Source organism: Morone saxatilis, unplaced genomic scaffold (genome assembly GCF_004916995.1).
Source record: "Morone saxatilis isolate NCDOM2014 unplaced genomic scaffold, NCSU_SB_2.0 Contig3, whole genome shotgun sequence".
NCBI lineage: Eukaryota > Metazoa > Chordata > Actinopteri > Moronidae > Morone > Morone saxatilis.
Genome location: NW_023339873.1, coordinates 8,018,321 through 8,032,537, shown reverse-complemented (window position 1 = coordinate 8,032,537; position 14,217 = coordinate 8,018,321). Strand labels below are relative to the sequence as shown.

At 39.9% G+C, this 14,217-nt stretch overlaps 1 protein-coding gene across 2 annotated transcripts; it reads left to right on the top strand.

The window, feature by feature from the left end:
* The first annotated feature begins 9,396 nt into the window (after window positions 1-9,396).
* Window positions 9,397-13,771, top strand: LOC118337373. Of its 2 annotated transcripts, XR_004797149.1 has the most exons (6): window positions 9,397-9,475; window positions 10,875-11,500; window positions 12,021-12,345; window positions 12,476-12,654; window positions 12,762-13,045; window positions 13,620-13,771. XR_004797149.1 is itself a non-coding variant. In XM_035674355.1 (5 exons), exons 2-5 carry the CDS (start codon window positions 10,896-10,898, stop codon window positions 12,991-12,993), a joined length of 1,341 nt encoding a protein of 446 aa, XP_035530248.1. In that variant the 5' UTR covers window positions 9,397-9,475; window positions 10,875-10,895; the 3' UTR covers window positions 12,994-13,765. The 2 variants fall into 2 exon arrangements, 1 of the variants encoding a protein (XP_035530248.1); XM_035674355.1 differs by having other exon boundaries at window positions 12,762-13,765.
* Window positions 13,772-14,217: the final 446 nt, after the last annotated feature.

The window sequence follows — 14,217 nt, the reverse complement described above, 5'->3', positions numbered from 1 at the left end:
GAGAGAGAGAGAGAGATTGTATGTAAAGTCAGTGGATGTGAAGAGAAGAAAAAAGATTTGTGGCACTAAGGGCTCTTCTGGGTCCATGAGACCCAATTGTCTTTAAAGAAACTTCATCATCCTCCCTTACTGCCACTGTGTGTCTCGTGTACTATGCTGTGCACAGGCACATCATACAGCATATGTGTTGTTTACTGTGTGGCTAATTCGGCATAACACAAACGGTGAGACACGTCACTTACGTGATTATCGCATTTCCCTTTCTCTTTCTCGGACTTGTATGTCTCTGAAAGTGCCCTATGATATGAATGATGTGCCTTTTATTTGTAGGTGGTGTGGCTGTGTGTGTGCGTCTGTTGTATAATGCTGATGTGTGTGTTGTATATGTGTGTGTGCGTGCGTGAGATTGTGATAAAGGGTTATTGTATTCAGACTCAAGCTGTGCTGCATTGAAAGGGGGCCGTACCGAGTCATTATGGTCAGTAAGACATCCATTGATCAAACTGTCAAGTATCTATGTTTGTGTGTATGCGTGTGTGCGTCTGTGTGGTTTCGAGTGTGTGTGCTCCCGCCTGATAAGCTAATTGCCCCTTGGCCAATGGAAATACACAGTCTAATAGCTCGGAAACATCTAGTCAATTAGCACATATAACAACAGGCAACGATACAGTCATTCGCTTACACATTTACCCTCATCAAACACATTATTCAACTCAGTGTGTTTGTTGTTCCTTTTTTCTCATCTTTCTCTGCGTGCTGTTCATATGTGAATACACCTACATGTGATACTAACACGCGTGCACACACCCACTTGTGCTGTGTCTCTTTACCTCAATGCAAACATCTGTGTACTCTAGCTGAAAATGAGGCTACACAACATGTGAAGAGAGCTGAGAGGTGGTGATACCTTAGGGAGCTGATTTACAGTGTGTGTTTCACACACACACACACACACACACACGCACACACACATGCAAGACACAGATACATACAGACACAGATGCTTGCCAACACAATAATTTATTCAATCTAAAAAAAGGAAATAGCTACTGAATCCCTCCATCAACACAACGCCTTCAAACCTGAACACAGCACACATGAACAAGAAGCATTCATATCCACATGTACAAAAACACACATGTATCACGCATACACACACACACACACACACACAGATCACACACACAGAGGTATCTGCAATAAAATGGGATTAACTGTGGTTGCAGCTAATCCTGTTTGTTTGGTTGTTTTTTTAAGTCAGATTTTTACTGCACCACATTCACAACAAGCTCTGGAGTTAAAACCCAAATCTGTCAATTTTCCCATTCTCGGGGAAAGTGGGCGACCACTTTTCTGTACCTCACACGAGAAAATGTTAAAAATCTAGAGAGGAATTGCATTTATCTTATATCTACCTATCAGGTTTATCTGACGTGATTCAGATTTTCATTGTTCTGGTAGATTAAAAGGTAAAACCTTGAGACTGGAAATTCTGGTTTAGCTCCCCATGCAGGTCAGCTCATGGAAAGTGTGCTCTGGAAAAATGAATGAGAAAGGCAGTTAGCACTCACATGCTCCAGTGGAGCCGCTCAGCAGTCGACAGTAGCAGACAGGGGTTCTACTCCCAGGTGTGAATGTTTGTAAAGGCAGCAATATACCAGAAACAAAATTGAAGCAAATACAGCGGCTGTCCATCACAGTACTGCGAGCAATGCTCAGTGCAACTTAAGATCTGTTTGTTTAGACCCTCCAGATGGGTGTGCTTGCAAATGAACCCAAATCACAGTTTTATGTGCACAGGTTTTGAGGTATCTGATTCTGAAACAGGTGCCTCCATCCCAAAACTTCAGAATTATGTAATGCAATAAAACCATTATGGTACTTAATTTTACAGTTCTGACTTCTTAATAACTTCTTTAAGGTTTTCTGAAAAGAACTCTGCAAATTGGTTCTAATTATGGGGAAGATAAAGACAGAAATTTGAGTTTAGTAAGTTGTGTTAGGTTTATAAGAAGTTGTTCATTTCCAGATGAATTTCTTTGAAAGAAGTGCTCCATTTCATCCCAAGTATGAATTATTAATTGTCTTTTTGTAAGTTTTCCTTTTGCAAGTTCAGGTGTCCATGATTCAATTGAGCTAGTCTACCTATAATATATTCTAATCTACCCAGAATTAGTTCTTCCTCGTAATTTATCCTAAAAAACAGCAGCAATTTTGTCTCTTTTCTGGATAATCTGTGAACACTTTTTGTTTGAACAATTTTTTTACCAGTGAAATTGTCTCTTTGAAAACAGTTGACAGTGAGCTATTAGCAGATTTTTCTTCTTATAACTTATTAAAGTCTTACAAAATGGATTAATCTCTGAACTCAGCACAGACCACAGGTGAGAAATGTGACTGTGAATATTTTTGGTGAATTTGAATCATTTTGCTTTTTGTACATTTCTGTTTGATCATCATGCATGTTCAGTGAAACTCACCCTTAATGTATAAATAAAGAAATATCAACACATTTGCATCTGGTCAAGTGTGTGTGCCACTTCACTTCTTTCAAAGGGATGGATCTTTCAGTTTGAATTGAGACTCTGCACAAATGCTTCCTGCGGCTTCTGTCCCCTGTTCTGTTTGACCTGATTTATCTGTCTAACTTCTGGCTGGCTAAGCCTTCCAGCTTTCGCTATGATCTTGTCTAAATTTACATCTCTCTACATGCCCCTCTAATCGTGGCTGAGGAGAAGTTCTCATTGCTGCTGATGAAAGAGTAAGAGGTCGATCAAATGCAAAGCAGGCTCTCTAAAGCCTCCTTTGCATCACACATCGCTCTGTCTTTGTGGCCTGCAGCTCAAAACACCACCAGGATCGTGTGAAGGCAGCACTCCCATGAAAATCAATGATCAGACTTCCTGCATTAAGAAAGTGTGAGAACATTTTTGTAAATGTGGGGGATGATTAGTGTGAGTATGTGTTTGTGTTCTGCTGTAATAGAGACAGCAGGACAAATCTGTGTGTTTGGTTGTGTGATAGGGAGACGTGAGGAAATAGTAATTCACTGGCTGATACTTGATTGACTAGAATGACCAAAGAGACGTTTGTCCTTTAACAGCCAAGACACATTATTAATGTGGTGTAAAATAAGCTTGTCAGCATAAATCAGTGTCAAGTTCGATGTACACTGCAACACAACACAAACATGACACAGCGAGTCTCAACTGGAGAAATAGATTATATAGCAGCATCAGATCCAACGGCACTGTGGGACCAGACCATCGACTGCTACCTCTCTTAGCAAGAGAAACTGTCCCTATCATATACCATTCTCGCCTCCGGAAACAATAAAGTTGCTGAAGACAGCGGAAGTCCGATGAGCAGAAAAGATGATGGTGGTAATAGTGATGATGGAAGCCAGAAGGCAGTGGGATGATGACATCTCAGGCAGTGTGGTTTTAAGCAGGGCTGTAGGACTCTGGACTTTTTGTTAAGTAACTTCCTTTCTTTAAAACAAAACCATTGATGAATTGCGCTTGTTCAGAAAATGAGTATTTGTTTTATTCAATTCAAAATCCATCTACAACAGGCATTGACATTGGCCGCATGGTAACCATGGTTACCAATCAAGGTCACTTGCAATCGTATACCTGGCTGCCAAAACTCATCTCACTAGCAAATGGCTAAAGCATTCTTTTCTGTCTCGGTCTTGACTCCGTCTTTCTCATTTGGACTCGAGCCTCTTTGGACTCGGCTGACTGTCTTGGATTTGTCCTACATTGCACACTGGGAGTTGGTACGTTTCCCTTGTGTGTGGACCTTTGTTGGGTTGCCAAGGATTGAGAAAGTTTCAGAAAAAGAGTTTATTAAAACCTTAATATTTAATATATATTATAATATTTATTGAGGATCTATGACTCTATGAAATAAGCTTCTAATTACTTTAATGGTTGGTTGCTTTGTATGACATGCTGCTATAGGGAGCTCTTGGCTTGTACTAGACTAATATAGCTTAATTTGCTATGATGGGCTATTTGTGTAGCATTAATTAAGTTTGTTATGGGCGAGAGGGAGACAATAGCTGTGCTGTACACATAAGCAGTACAGCAGTGTGCTGGTTAAGTGTCTTTTAAAGTGTCTTTTGTGGCTCCAGAGGGAGCTGTGTGGGAAAATTGCCTCAAGTGATGTCACCTGAGTCAGAGTCAGTTGGGATTGAAGTTTGAAAATAAAAAAATCTGGGTTTGTGAAGTTAGAAAGAAGATCTCACTCCTAATCTCTGTTTGTGGCTACATTGTAGCATTACAATTAGCATAACACACCAGAATGTCCAACTCACCTGTTGCCATTTGAGATGTATTTTGGGTAATGTAGGTGCCAGGTTTTGACATTTGCCACCCCCAATAAAGGTATAAAAGGCCCAAAAAATAGATCATAAAAAAAGCTTATGTGGAATGTGAATGTAATAATACTAAGACAAGCAACATTAATACCCTTAGAGGTCCAGGAGGTCTAAAATATTTTGAGATTCCTAGTATACTAATAGTATTATATGACTTAGATGAGATGAGATAAGATAAGTTATAAGCCATTGAAAAGAACAGTTTTGTTTGGGTTGGGTTTGTTGTCTCTGTTTATCCTCTCTTTAGTTCATGAGGAAGACCTTTTACCTCTTACCTTCTGGAAAAGAGCTGTTTATTGACATTTATAAGTGCAGGCTCAAGGCCTTATTAAAAAGTTAAAAATCCATAAGGAGTTATTAATGCAAAGCAAACATTTGTATCAAACCAACCAGAAACTATAAACACTATCGTCTTGGCAATTCAAATGTTGTTCTTGTTATGAATAGCTTGAAACCGATCTATGAAGCTTTAATGGACTGTTTTGGTTCTCTGCCATCATTGTAGTCTATTCTGATTCCCCCCTCCAGCACACCCCCACCAGTGTCAAAGCCCAGTCTATGGCTCCATTGGGGTAATCCCTGACTATTTCTAGGACTAAACTGGTATAATATACAAGGTCACCACCAAAGTCTTCAATCACTTGTGGCATCTTTCCTGATTGAACTCTCTATATACGGTGTTACCAGCGAAAATGGACGCCATGAATTTCCTTTAATGACTTTTACAGTTTCATACACTACAGTATTTAGAAAATTATGTGCTTGGTGATTTTAGGTAATAATAGGATATTGTGTGTGTGTGCACTGGATAAGTCTTGTTTGTGTAGGAAGAACAAAACACTTTTAAGTGAGAAATTAAATTATTAATCGGGATGTGCATGTTCTCTCAGAGGGGACATGTAATAACTGGATAAATCTCATCTCACCAGGAGTGCATTGTACTGTATGCACCCTAACCTGCTGCTATGAACACCTTCACTGCCACCATCTGGGAAAAACATGGAAGGTAGTACTATTAACAAGCTTTTCAGAAGCTACAGTGAAATGACAGATACAAGTTTATAAGATGTTTACATCTTCCTATATATATGTGTACATTTTGCTGTCTGAACTGATTTCTTACAGCAGGTGGAGACATTGGTCCACGGGACACAGGTTGCTATAAAGAGCTGGAGGATCTGCTACACTTCACAACATCTGAAAGGCTTTTGTATTCCTTTAAAACCCCAATGCCCCAATGTTTTAGATTGACTTAATTATGAAAATCATACATCATCATGAATATAAGAACTATCAGACAACTTTTTCAATTCAAACTCTCCAGGAATTGAACTTGAAATTGATTTTAAAAGAGTGAACCCTGCCTCTTGCCTAGTTTGTGCTGAGTAGATAATGCACAGGATGAGCTTTGATGATGCTGCAGCTGAAAGAAGCTTTAAAATCAATATTTTTATATTAACAATGGATCAAAAGACTATGTGGTCACTCATATGCACCTACAAAGAATTATCACTCAACTCTGCAGTTCCTCTCATACCTTTTTCAATCTTTCAGCTCATTGTTTTGGTTTCCCAGTTCACAACTTTACTGTGTTTCTTTCACTCTCACTGCTCAAACCCACTGTGGGTTATACCTGCCAAACACCAAACAGACAAAGTTAGTGACTAGCTAGTTAACATAGCGGAGCATTTAGCAGCTAAAAAAACATATATCTCCTTCAGGAGTTGATGGACCAAAACTGATTTCTACAGAGGGTAAATATTAGACTTACGTTAGTCAGGTGGAAATGCTAATGTTGCTATATGTGTCCGCTGGTTGTGTAAATAGGAAACTGTTTGCTAATATCAAGTTAAATTTTTTAAGATGATAATATGATAAGGTTGTGTTTCCAGTTGATCTGTGCTGCCCCCAAGTTGCCAAAGAAACATGCTGTTGCAGGTTTAAAATACAGTTCTGGCACGAGCGTTGTAGGTTTTGTACACAAACAGGTGAACCATTCCACTCCTTGTCTTTTTTTTCCTTTCACATTGGGCTCATTGTAAAAAAGGATGTATTTACCTAGTTTACATGACAACTGAAAATAAAAGCCCAGCTAACCTAGAGTGCTTTTTCTCACTTTCTCACGTAAAAAGACAGTTCTTTATTAAGACACCCCACACATAGGACTGGGACACATTATTTACTGTACAAACTTTTTACTGAACATGTACGACCATATGTCAATTAAATACTTAACTTTTAATACATCCCCTAACAGCAGGGACTGGCTCCACTTCATTGCACTGTGAGAGGAGGGAATGTTACAGGAGTTGGTAAGGCGCACACTGTGCTAGAAATGATTTAGCATTCTGTCTTGTGATGATACAGAGAAACAAAATATGTCTGCCTCTCAAATGTCCAACTAAAAATCTCTTATTAGTGAAATCATTTCTGGTGCTCTTGTCAATTATGTGCATACAGATCATGGGGAAAGAAGATAAAAGTTCAATGAGATGAGAAAACCACATAACTGATTGAAAGGAGTCTAGGATCAAAATCAACTTGATTGTTAAGTATAACATTTAGTGAAATCTGTCCTCTGCATTTAACCTTTATTAAGCACTAGGAGCAGTGGGCAGCCGGCTCCAGATCTAAGCCAGTGCCTTGGTCAAAAGCATTGACTGGAGAATAAACTCCACATACAGATATGGGGAAAACATGCAAATCCACACAGAAAGGCCCTGCCCCAGCCGGAAATTGAACCCAGGATCTTCTTGCTGTGTGGTGACAGTGCTAACCACTGGGCCACCATGCTGCCATAGATTATGTAGACATGACTAAAGAGCTAAAAGTAAAATGATTAACATGATAGAAAAAAAGCAGTTTGCCTTTAATAAGCCCTTCACCTCAGTGACTCCAAAATTAAAACAGTTTACATAAAATCATCCAACCATGTTTTTCACCAGTTTGGTTCTGGATTAAGAAGAAAAAAGTCCTCATTGAATAATTAATTGGCAGTTGAATGGGAATCTAGAATCTGGATACAACCCCAACCCTAAAATCAACTTTTTCCAATTTACATATATGGGTCAGGCGCTTCCACTGTTGGGAGGATGGGAGACTCTGTGGTCTCTGAGGGCTAGCAAGCTTTTGAAGATCTGCAGTTTGAGGTTGGTTTGGTGGATGAGCAGGGGCCTGTGTGCTAATGCTGTTCTGATTTGTGTTTCCAAAAGTGCTGAATCGTTGAGAAGTGTAACGATACTAGTGAAAAATCGCTTGCTTGAGATCGTCTGCTGCTAACAGGGATTCTAGAGATACCATTAAAGCCCAAAGAAAACCAATTAGTTCTTTGTTTCTAGCTATTGTTAATGTAAAATAAAAAATGTCAGCATATTCAAGTGTAGTGTTGTTTTCGTGTCCAAGGCTAGATTATAAACCGGCCCAAGGCAATTAGGAGACTGAAAAGTCCCAGGTTCACTTTGTGTCAGTGGTTTTTATCACACACTTAAGGTCCCCAGAGGAATAGCAATAACTCTGGGAATCCGCTGACTCTTCATTAAGCATCATCAGGTCAAAATGTTCATTTTTTAAGTACCTGCAACACTAATGAAACACTTCAGTCACAGATGTTTAGTGGTAAATATCAAAACTAAGATGGAGAACATGGTAAACACTATATATATTATATATAATATTTCCAGAATGTTTGCATGCTGATTTTAGCATTTAGCTCAAAGCATCATTGTGCCAAAGCACAGCGTCACAGGGCCGCTAGTACGGCTGCAGAATTGTTTTTTGATAATTTGATTAATTGCATAATAAAGTACAATATCAAGTAAGGCGGCATTATTACCTCTCTCGTAGAGGGGTCCTGTTTCTAAATAAGATCTTAATATTTCTCTATCACATTGTGCTCACAGTGGACACATAAATAAAGCTGTGTTTAATCAAATTACCACAAGCTAACACACAGAAAACCTAGGGCCAGATAGTGTTCCAGCACAGGAGCACTGGTTAGTGTCTTGGCAAATAATGAAGCTGCCATTTATAATCTGCTGTGTGCTCTGTACTAAGCTTGGAGGTGACTGGGCACAAATGGCCCTGGTGCTCCCTAATATGTTAATCCATGGTTGTGTCCTTATAACCTGGGAACTGATCAGTGGTCAAAGGATTCTTCTACATTTTAGACTGTAAGGATTCCCCATTTCCCTGATATATTTATACCGTATGCTCAGTAGCAGTCAGCAATATATATATTTATATATTACAGTCTGATTTGACTTTTATAGGATGATATATATTTTTATCTTTCATATCAAAGATGGCTGTTTTTAATTGCCATCTGTCATGATGATGATGAGCACAACAAATACATCGCAGCCAGGGCCAGACTGACGCAGCAACAGAGAATAATGGTGAATGTTTGCTGTTTGGTGACATCTGCTGGTGAAAAACAATGTCTATTCTTTTAGTAGATTAATGCTTCTGCTGATGAGCTATAATCAGAAGATCACTATTACTACAATTACCACAACCACCAGCTGGGTATGGCCCATATATTGTTCTATATAAGAAACAACACAGGATTTGCACAATTACAGTTACATAATGTTAGTGCAGTGTTAGGAGAGGTGTTTTTTTTCTCAAGGACTATGATTTGCCATTTGTGTAAACATATTGGTTTATAAAGTCAGTGGCAGATTGAGAAATACAGGAAATTAAATGTCTGATTTACAACAAAATTAACTTCAAACGGTGTCCATGTTACATTTTGTGTTTTCTGCTGATGGGATACAGTTGGACTAAACTAACTATTTAAAGTACTATTAAAAAAAGTAGTCCCACATACAGCTGATAATACTTAGTAAGATTTTAAATACAGGACATACTATTAGCCTACTTGAGTAAAGGAGCTGACTACATCTTCCACCACTGCTTTCTCCTGTCAGGACACGGTGGCAATACCTCTTTCTGATTGGCTGTCTCACATTTTAAGGGTCACATTGTGCCTAACGTCTGTTCATCTCCCTCCACCTGTGCACATCACAGACACACCTGCAGTTGATGCTGGACCCTGGCCTGCTGTTTGTCTCCATGTTTCATGCAATTGATGTAAGTCTCTTTATTGTTCGGTCGCTAGTACTTGAAATGTGCCTGTTTAAGTCACTTTACTTTGACCAAAGTGCTCTAACTATAGCTTTGTTTGGCCAAATGACAGCGGCGACCTACTGACCGCGGTGCCCATTCATTCTCTACGGGACACATTGGGCAACCGCATGTCAAAACACTCAGTGTTATGAGAGGTGTTTTTTTTATCAATGGATATGATAAATAATTTGTGCAAACATTTTTATTGGTTTTAAAAAAACACTGTCGGATTAAGAAATAGAGGAAATTAAATGTTTAATTTACAACAAAATGACTCCGGGGGGGTTTACAAACTGTTTAAATAGTGTCAGTGTTTCCTTTCGTGTTTCCTGTTGTTAACGACTTGTTTTATGAACGTGAAATCCCACACACCGGTGATGTTTTCACATGCATAAACTATCCGGAAATTCAGCAATTAAATCGCCGGTTCGTTATTAAATGCAACGCAGCGTGATGCGGTCAGAGGAGAGAGAAGTGGTCCGGGGCCAAGAGAGAGACCCATGGCCGAGCAGCACAAAAAATGCATTTTTAAATCAGGAGAGACTTTTAATATTTATATCTTTAATATGTGCATATCTAGGACTTTGCTTTGTTCTTGCCAAACCTAATGTCTTTGTCTTAGGACCAGCTCTTAAGTAATCTCCCCATGGAAACAAAATGAACACAAAGTTGAACAAGAGTTAAAGCCTTACGCTACCAAATTGATAGTAATGGAAATACTTTCAGAATATTGCGCTTTCTTGTCGTTCTTGAACGTTGTGGCCCTCCTATAAGATAACAATACCAGCAAGTTTGAGACCCCTCATCTAGACCCTAATGGTTTATATCATGAAATAACTCAACATACAGTAGAAAAGATGGGAAATGATCTCTTGGTTATGTTTTATTTTAAATTTATTAGCTACAATCAAACAATTGTGTATTTAAACTGTCCGATCCCATCCTGACTGAAATGTTCCCAGTATGCCCGTCAAGGACACAGCTTGGTTGTGTGCAGAACAATGTGCTGAGATTAACAGATTAAGGTCTATGATGATAAATGTGTCTGTTTACATGCATAATATGGATCACTGGGAAAGACCAGAATATAAATAGGAGCATATTTAAGGAAATTTACATTAAATTGCCTAGTGGGACCCTATACGTTGAGAAAAGCAATGGTCCTTATCCAGAGCCTTGAGGCAACCCACAGAAAAGGATATGAATGTCGTTTTGTTGAATACATGGGTGATTAAACATGTTGATTTTCACTCACACATCTGTATAATGTATTCCAGAGCTGCTAGCTTGACTTCATCAACTTGTGTTGTGTATTATGTATGTAGATGTGTATTTTAAATGATGACTTTAACTTCTGCTGCAGAATTCTTAAATCTTTGGCTGAATGGAGAAGTGGAAAAACCTCAGACAGAAGTTTTTCTTCCTCTCCATTGGTATCTTCATCTTCGTGGTTGTGGTTGTCCTTTTCCCTGGACCAGATGATGCCATCCCAAACCCGATCCGAAACCTGCGTCGGAGTCCAAACTCTTGCCCCCTGGAGACATCTGACAAGACTATTACCCCCCTCAAGAATACTAAACAGTTGGTGTCAGCCTACATGGACCAAAGGGTGAAAGGTTTCGATATACGCATCATTAGCATATTCAGAAGAGACTCCATCCAACCCCTTCAGTGTCTTTTCTGCTGTGCAGGCCAGGTATCAAATACAACAACTCCAGCAAAAATTAAAGAACACTCAGACAACTTTGGATTTCCCTTTGCCACTGCGGATGTCATGTGTCAGATTCCTCAAACCTGCAGAGCTTCCCATCTCCGTCTTCTGACTCAGCTAGATAGTGTGAAGGTATCTTCACAGATTTGGCTCCCTATAAGAAACCAGAAGACCAAAGGAAAGACAGAAGAACTGCAGTATAACTTTACAGTTTGCATCTCCAACCTGTTTGAATCCAACAATGCACTTCAGTATGCACAGACCCTGGAGATGTACAGGTCAGCACTCTACACAACACATACAGAATACAGACGGTAGACAGAACAGCAACAACACCACCACCACGAAGAATGACCTCAAATGAGCATTACCGTTCACAAAGGGACTATATTATGGTAGGGCTTCTAGACTGCATTACACTGTAAGGTGATGCAGTTATTATTCTTACTCAGGGTGGGTGCAAAAGTCTTAACTACATTAGCCATGCTAATGCCTAAGGAGTAAATAACAAGGGTTAGTCGGTCGGCTAGTCCACCATTTTTGGTCCAGACTCAAGGTTGATAGGCTTCAGCTTAGTTTCCTGAAGTCTCTACTGGTTGCCTAGCAACTTCATGGTAACAAGACACCAGGAAGTCGCTGCTTGCTCCCCAACCCACATCAGTATGTTTGCATTCCCTTATTGACCTTTAGCTAAGGACACTGCTGTACCTTGGCAGAGCCATTTGTGTGGCTGTAGTCTGTTTTAGTCTTGTTTTGAATCATGACTTTTGTTTTGTGAACCTCTTCACCTAACTACAGATTGCTGGGTGTGGACAGAGTGGTGATCTATAACACCAGCTGTGGCCCAGACCTCGACCGCCTGTTGCAGAGCTACAGCAAGGAGGGCTTTGTGGAGATGGTTTCTTGGCCCATCACCCGGTATATTAACCCCTCTCATGGCTTCTGGAAGTATGGAGGGGATATGTACTATTTTGGCCAGTTAGCCACACTTAATGAGTGCATTTACAGATCCATGGACCGGTCACACTATGTCCTGTTGCATGACATTGATGAGATTATAATGCCATACCAACACAACAGCCTAAAACCTCTCATGGACATACTCCAGCAGCAGCACCCAAAAGTAGGGTACTCTGTTCTTTTGAGTCATATAATATTAATATCCATACTGATCATATTTGGTATTTACTATATTTTCTTTCTTTCCTCCCAACTTACAATGCATCCATCAAACTTGAATCCACGTTCTGCAGGTTGGGGTGTTTCTTGTTGAAAATCATATCTATCCCAAGAAACCCTATGAGGAAAGTAAAAGTGGTCCCCTGCCTAAATGGAGAGGGGTGCCAGGCTTTAATATTCTCGAGCACATCTATAAGTGGGAGCCCGACAGGAAGGCAGAGTACCATCCGTACAAGCTGATTGTTCAGCCAAGGTAAACTGATTTTTATTTAATTTTTTTTTTTCTCCTTCCCCCATATAGGTCTCAGCAGCAACATTCAGATAATGATCTGTGAGTGACCAGATGTGTGTGCTTCACAGGATGGTGGAGCAGACTTCGGTGCATTTAGTGCTTGAGAAGTTTGGAGAGGAGTTCAAGATTCCACCCGAGTTGTGTCATATTATTCACGCTCCACTGAGCACTCCTACTATTCAGCCACTGGAGAAGATCCAACTGGACACCCGTCTGTGGGATTTCAATGACAAGCTGATCCCAAATGTGAACAATGTGCTGAGGAGAGCTGGGCTGTTGCGCTCAGAGAGGAAGGCCTGATGGAGGGATGGAGAAACACAAAGAGGGATGAAGAACACTGCATTGCACATATGTATTTATCAGTTATCTCTGCAATATCTTTAGCCATGCAAGCAGCTTAGTTCTACAGATGGCAATGGTCCAGACTGAAATTTCTCAGGCTATTGCGTAGATTGCCATGAAATTTGGTGCAGACATTTATTCTCCCCAGAGGATGAATTCTGCTAACTTTGGTGATCTCCTGACTGTTGTTCTAGTGCCATCATCACGTCACATTTTTAATTTGACTTCAACATCACTTCAGTTTATGAATAAATAGTTAGAAAAAGGACATCAACCTCAGCTGTACTTTTGTGGTTAGTGCTATTTAGAAAGTTTAGTGTTAAAACACTAATGTGGTGAACACCTGTCAACATGGTTATCTTGTTAAAATGCTGACATTTAGCACAAAGCATTTCCGTGCCTAACTACAGCCTCACAGAGCCACTAGCATAGCTGTAGACTCTTGTCTTATCTAATTTTTAGCTAGTTCAAGCTCAAGCAGACAACATTGTTGGAACCTCAGGCTTTTCTGTCACACAGAGATTATCTTGGTGTAATTATCTAAACCTACCTTAACCTGTTTTATCTTTCTGCTATCATTGCAGCCAGTGCCGCTTCACTCCTCCAACATTCCACCACCATTGTCAAGGCCCTTGTGGATCTCTGTCTGGCTCCTATGTGGTATATTTGCTATAAATGTGTAGAATTGACAGGATTGATTATGGTTGAAATAAATTAAAAAACTAATGTCTACCCTGAGTGAGAATTCTTCTCAGTAATATATTAGTGGTATGGTATATCTTGTATTGACAAGATACGCCAGGCAGAAATGGAGCGGACAAGGAAAACCTGGATAAATCTCACCTCAGTGGATGTACACTGTATACACCAATCAGCCATAACATTATGATCACCGACTGAAGTGAATAACGTTATCTCTTTATCATGGCAGTGGGTAGGATATATTGGGCAGCAGGTAATCATTTTGTCCTTAAAGTTGATGTGTTAGAAGAAGGTAAAATGGACAGTGGGAGCGTTTAAGCAACTTTGACAAGGGCCAAATTGTGATGGCTAGAAGTTCAGCATCTCCAAAACTGCAGCTCTTGTGGGGTGTTCCCGGTCTCCAGAGGTCAGTTTCTCTCAAAAGTGGTGAACCGGAGACAGGGTCATGGGCTCGTTAATGCACGTGGGGAGCGAAGGCTG